This window comes from Aplysia californica, unplaced genomic scaffold, assembly GCF_000002075.1.
Source record: "Aplysia californica isolate F4 #8 unplaced genomic scaffold, AplCal3.0 scaffold01165, whole genome shotgun sequence".
Lineage (NCBI taxonomy): Eukaryota > Metazoa > Mollusca > Gastropoda > Aplysiida > Aplysiidae > Aplysia > Aplysia californica.
In genome coordinates, this window is record NW_004798435.1 from 66,977 (window position 1) to 72,788 (window position 5,812).

Here is a 5,812-nt window from a genome sequence, read left to right on the forward strand (position 1 = left end):
CTCCCCGTCAGGTGAAGAGAAAAGCCCGCGACCAGGGCCCAGCCCGCTATAAGTACGTGTGCCTGGTGTCAATCGGCCCCGTGGGTCACAGCGCCCTGTGTGTGGCTAGCCGCTGTCTTTGGACTCCCTCCACCGACACCTTCGCCCAGCACAGCTTCCACAACTCCTCCCTCTACGCCACGGCCGTACTCTACGCCATATACGCCGAGTGACTCTCTCTCTCTACGCCACGGCCGTACTGTACGCCATATACGCCGAGTGACTCTCTCTCTCTCTACGCCACGGCCGTACTGTACGCCATATGCGCCGAGTGACCCTTGCCAAAGGACTGTCCCCGTGGTTTTATGCACTCCGCATAATCTAGCAAAATTTCATCATTTTTTGTGCCTAATTTCTGATTATTTTCCCTTATCATTCTTTGTTAACCTTAACAGAATCGCATAATTTCACATTTTTGGGCCCAGTTTTCATAATTTCAAAATTTTTCTTGCATAAAACGACGGGGACAGATAGGCTGACAGAGACATAAGGCACTGCCCTAGAATCACACAGCTCTGTCTGCTCACTGCCCAGTTGGGCGAAATGTCATGTAAAATATGGTCGCTAATAAGGACAAGCGGGCTGACCCAGATTTGGGGGTTTCCGGAAATCTTGACCTGCACCAAAAGTGGGCATTGCCTTGCTTATAGGAGAAGTTTGGTTTCATTTGTGTGTATATTTGTCTGGTTAAAGAGAAAACTCTCCTTTTCTTTTAAAGTAGCTGAACAAAGGGCAAAAACTTTAACTTCGATTTTCTCAAAGCACCATTTTTCAGGATAGCCCCCTTGTTCTTAAAAGCGACCTATTTTATTTTGAATTTCACAAGTCAAGCTTTGACACGCATCAACGAATTTTGAGTTTCAGAACAAAGACATATGTACCGTTACGCTTAAAAAATACAATCCTTTTAATATTTTGATAACGACTCCGAATAATCTTATAGGACTTTAATCACGCCGATAGAACATTTGGTTTCTGGCCGTGGTAACTGAAAATGGCCAAAAATGTCAGATAAAACTTTGTAATTCTAAAATAGCGATCGGGGTAGACAGTCAGTGCAATTGTCGGCACGGTACGGTATTGGTGTCCATTCTGGAGAACTTCCACAGAGAACATTCTCATCCGTTCCCTAAGAAATAGCTAGATACATGAATCATCAACTCTGTTCTCCATGATAAGGTAGCTTGTTAATTTGAAGAAGAAAACGGTGCTAAAAAATCGGAAGTATAATTAGTAGAAATGCGCCAATTTGAATTATTAGAATAAAAAAAACCCCTCAACTCTCTCACAGTAAGCCTTGAAAAGACAACCTCTATGCATCTTCTGCCAGCTCCTCCCCCGCCCCCTCCCCCACCCCTTCCCCCTTCCCCCTCCAACATCCCTCCCCCTCCCCTATCACCCCCTCCCCTATCACCCCCTCCCCTATCACCCCCCCTCCCCCTCCCGTTCCCCAGTCACAGTCCAGTGTGGACTGTATTTAGTTGTACAATGTAATTCCTGACTCACCGATTGTCCTTTTCAAAATGTTCTGCACGTGTGTGAAAAAAGTTGACCATAGAGAACGTATCAGTGGCTGGTGAAAGATTGGCTTGCGAGGAGACAAAATTGTGTGCCTGTGTCGTGTTGTGAAGGAGAAGAAAATCTGACGTAACAGATCATCCTCCTCCTCCCCTCCCCCCTTTTCCCCTCCCTTCTCCCCCAAAGCTCATTTTTTCAAGCCCCAAAATAAAAGAAATAAAAGATTGTATAAAGAACCCTGTATGACGGTGTGTCCCGTTATTATTTTATGATTTACAAATTGTTGTACGGGTGTGTGAGTACATCAGGGTGGTTTATAAGTGATGGGATGAAGGCAGGGAAGTTTGGGCATATTATGCGGGCGATCGACAATGCACACAGTACCTTCTTAAATCTGTTCGTGCTACAATCTATCAGCACATCTTCACACCGCGAAAGGGGGCTCTCCTGGTCTAGACGTTAAGCTGTTCGCCCCTCATTCAAAGGTCCCGGGTTCGAATCAGGATAGCGACCGAAACAATTTCTCTCTAAAATTGTCTCCTTTAACCTCCTTTCCTGTTCTCTAGCATTGTTCTGTCGTCTGCTTTCATCTCCTCTTTCTGCCCCCACCCCGTCACCTTCTTTCCCCCCTCTCTACTGCTACTCCTTGCCTCATTACTTATGTCTTTCAGTTACACCCCTGATCTTCTGGTAGGCATGATCTACACCTAGCTTTCTAGGACAATGGAGAAACAACTTGGAGGTCCCGTGTGCATGTTGCGCACGTTGAAGTAACTTAGAGATCCATTGGTGGTTTAAAATCGATAAGAGTAGGCTTCGCCGCCACCCGGGCAAAATTCAAAATTTCCTACCCGATTGAAAAAAGGTTTAATGTTTCCCGCACGCTCATATGACCTTATGCAATTGAGAGCGCCGTAAAACACTTACAAAAACCCCTCCAACAAAAACTCAAAAAGCCGCCGCGAAAAGAAACAGCGATGTTGAACATTTTTTGGCGTATGGCCTAGAAAGAGTTGATACAGTTCCTGAAATCAAGTTGGTTTGGTTTGGTAAGAGTTTTACAACGTTAACAACAGCATTTAGTAACAAAAGCTAGAGTAATGATATTATCATCTGGACGCCAAACAGCCATTCAATTTCCTCCCTAGCTCTAAGAATCAACTGGGCTGCTGTTTGCTAAACCCCGCCCTATCGTTAACGAGACTCAGTGGAGATCTAGCTTATTACTTCGTGTGTCCACTCGTGTACGCAAACAGTATGAGGAGGCGTTGCCAAGTGGAGCAAGGGTGCGTGTTTGTTGGAAGTAGCGCCTGGAGTGTGGGAACAATTCATGAGGCAACTTATCCTCAAATATCTCTTTAACGATTGATTCATTATCACCCACACTTTTCACGACAGTTTGTATCAATTTGTCTTAACTTAATCATACTTTTTCACAACATTTGAGACTAAATTTTAAAACTCTTCTTCATAATTTTGTTTTGAAATATTATAGATCTAAATCTCCGTCACGCGGAAAAAGGAATTGTTCGCAGTACTTCCCGCTCCTCACATTCATTTTGCATACGATGGCCTACGTCATATCTCAACAATGACACTATTTAGTGGAAAAAACTGCTACAAGAAATTAATTTGATGGTGAATACTCTTTTTTGCACTAAACATTTTCAAAGCATGCGTTCAGCAAATATTATTATGTCGCGATTAGAAAAAAAAATGACAGACTTGCTTTTATTGTCCTGGCTGTAAACCTTTTGAAATCTGTAGAAACCACCCACTGGGATTTTTAATTAGTATTTAATGAAAAATTTTCTAGAATACAGCTAACGGGTGTTAAAAAAAATATTGATCTGTTAACACAAATTGACCTATCAATGTGCAAAATCTGTAGACTTTATGATCCATAGTTTAGAAAATTTTTGACGATAAGTTGTGCCACGAATTTTTAACCGTCCAACCGGGCAGGCATAGTATTGTGACAATACTCAAATCTAGGTCAAGGCCGTAGTCACCGCTAGAGTCTGGCTGAAGGTCAGGTAGATCATGGTATCGGTGTTTTGGGGCATTTTTAAAATACATGCGAGTGTGTGTGTGTGCATGTGTGTGTGTGTGTGTGTGTGTGTGTGTGTGTGTGTGTGTGTGTGTGTGTGTGTGTGTGTGTGTGTTAGGTCCCCATTGACGCGCTCTTGTTTATTTCGGAGACAAGCTTAGACTCTGCCTGTGAGGGACAACCCGGGCTGAGAAGGATACAACGTCCAAGCAGACCGACCCAGGTGCTCCATAAGATATCTCTAACAAGGATACAACGTCCCAGCAGACAGACCCAGGTATTCCATAAGTATTCTCCAAGATGGGAATCGAGCCCGGGTCCTCTTCAAGTGACAGCGAACTAGGTCGTGTTTTAAGTTTTAGTAAGGTTTTACGGCGCTCGCAACTGCATAAGGTCATATGAAACAACACAAAGTCTGCTCGTGTATGTGATACAAACTATTGAACAGATCGATTCTAAAGGCCAGCTCAAGCCTCCAGGCACCGATAATGGGTTTAGCAAATTGGATTTTGTTATACCACAAGACGCAGAAATGTCTTTTTTTTTTGTATAGTAGAGGGTTTTACGGCGCTCGCAACTGCATAAGGTCATATTAGCGCCAAGGGGTGGATGTCAACAGAGAAGTCCTTACAGGGAATCATACTTACTCTGCTCACCTCTCTAGCTTCAACAGCACAAGGTCTGCTTCGACTATCAAGGCACCCCAAAAATAGCGGGTCACAAGAGAGTGACAAACATACAAAAGAAGTAGAGGAAAACTGACAATAGTAAGGAATAGGAAAGAAAAAGCAGCAGTTCTCTGTTGTAGATCAGGCACAGTTATGAGCGTGACAATAGTGACATGATGAATCAGCCCATTTACGATTCTACTGTGCTTTTACGAGAAATGCCCCCCCCTATTTGGGAATGGCCTAAAGATACTACAGTCAGTGGCACTACCCCAGGGGTGGCAGAAATGTCTGATCCCACTAATTGGACTTGAAGCTCAAAGTACTTTCATTTGGTTTGTTTCACTGGCGACTGCACCAGGTTGGCTGAGTTCAAAACGACGTAATGTTGGAATTGAACACAAGAAAAACAAAGCTTTTCTTTGTTTTAGTGGAGGTTTTACGGCGCTCGCAACTGCATAAGGTCATATGAGCGCCAGAAGATTAGAGGTGTTACAAGAGAGTAACAAACATAAAAAAGAAGGAGGAGAGATAAGGACGATAGATGTTTGATAGGAAAGAAGGAGCAAACCACACCAGAGCACCCGCCAACCACCCACGAAAAAACAAAGCAAAAAACAGAACACAAAAAAACAACAAAACAACTTCAGAAAAAGATCATTTTTTTCCAAAACGACACATTTTTAACGCATAACATGACAAACAAATCCGCCGCTGATGTTTAACATCCAAAACAATATCCTGACGGACAACGTCGAAGCAGAAAACCCTGCAATATGCTACAAACGTTAGATCTGCTGTTAACCTTGAATATTCATTAGCAGTACAACATATTCACTCTACATTTCCCGAATGTAACAATAAATTCTGAGTAATTGGAACAACAAACCCACTACATGTAATAGTCTTCCACCATCTGTGAACGAATTACGCTCAATTTGTTTCGTTCTCTCAAACAAAACTTTAACTATTGTTGTAATCTGAGAAATAGTAAAACAAATGAAGTCTTGGTTGACGCAAATTGCAGACGAAAACTTTCGACGAATATACGAGAGTGACAGGCAAAATTCATTGGACACACAATGGGGAAAGAAGCATTGGAAAATAATATTGTTTTTTGATTGATTGGGTAGATGTTTTACGGCACTATCGACACAATGAAAATAATATTGTAATAACAGGTGAGTTTGATGGAACGAGAGGCAGAGGCAGACATATGGAAAATATACTAGACAGGTTGACAACATGGTTGGGAACAGCAAGAACGACAGACACCATCGCTGCAAAGCGAGATAGTTTTTAATTTTAATGAAGTTTTTTTTTACGGTGCTCGCAACTGCATAAGGTCATATGAGCGTCAAGGGGTGGATGTCAACAGAGAAGTCTTTACAGGGAATCAGACTTACCCTGCTCACCTCTCTAGCTTCAACAGCACAAAGTCTGCTTCGACTATCAAGGCACCCCGGAAATAGCAGTTCACTAGAGAGCGACAAACATACAAAAGAAGTAGAGGACAAATGACGATAGTAAGGATGAG

At 42.8% G+C, this 5,812-nt stretch overlaps 1 protein-coding gene across 2 annotated transcripts in view; it reads left to right on the top strand.

Annotated features, from left to right (window-relative positions):
- The window catches only part of LOC101856310 (tctex1 domain-containing protein 1), a gene marked incomplete at its 5' end in the record, with an annotated part of 2,136 nt that extends 1,733 nt beyond the window's left edge, over nucleotides 1-403 (top strand). The window contains 2 exon segments of one of the 2 annotated variants that reach the window (XM_013090174.1): nucleotides 12-249; nucleotides 302-403. In XM_013090174.1, coding sequence (XP_012945628.1) covers nucleotides 12-212 — 201 coding nt within the window. 2 annotated transcript variants of the gene reach the window in all.
- Nucleotides 404-5,812: the final 5,409 nt, after the last annotated feature.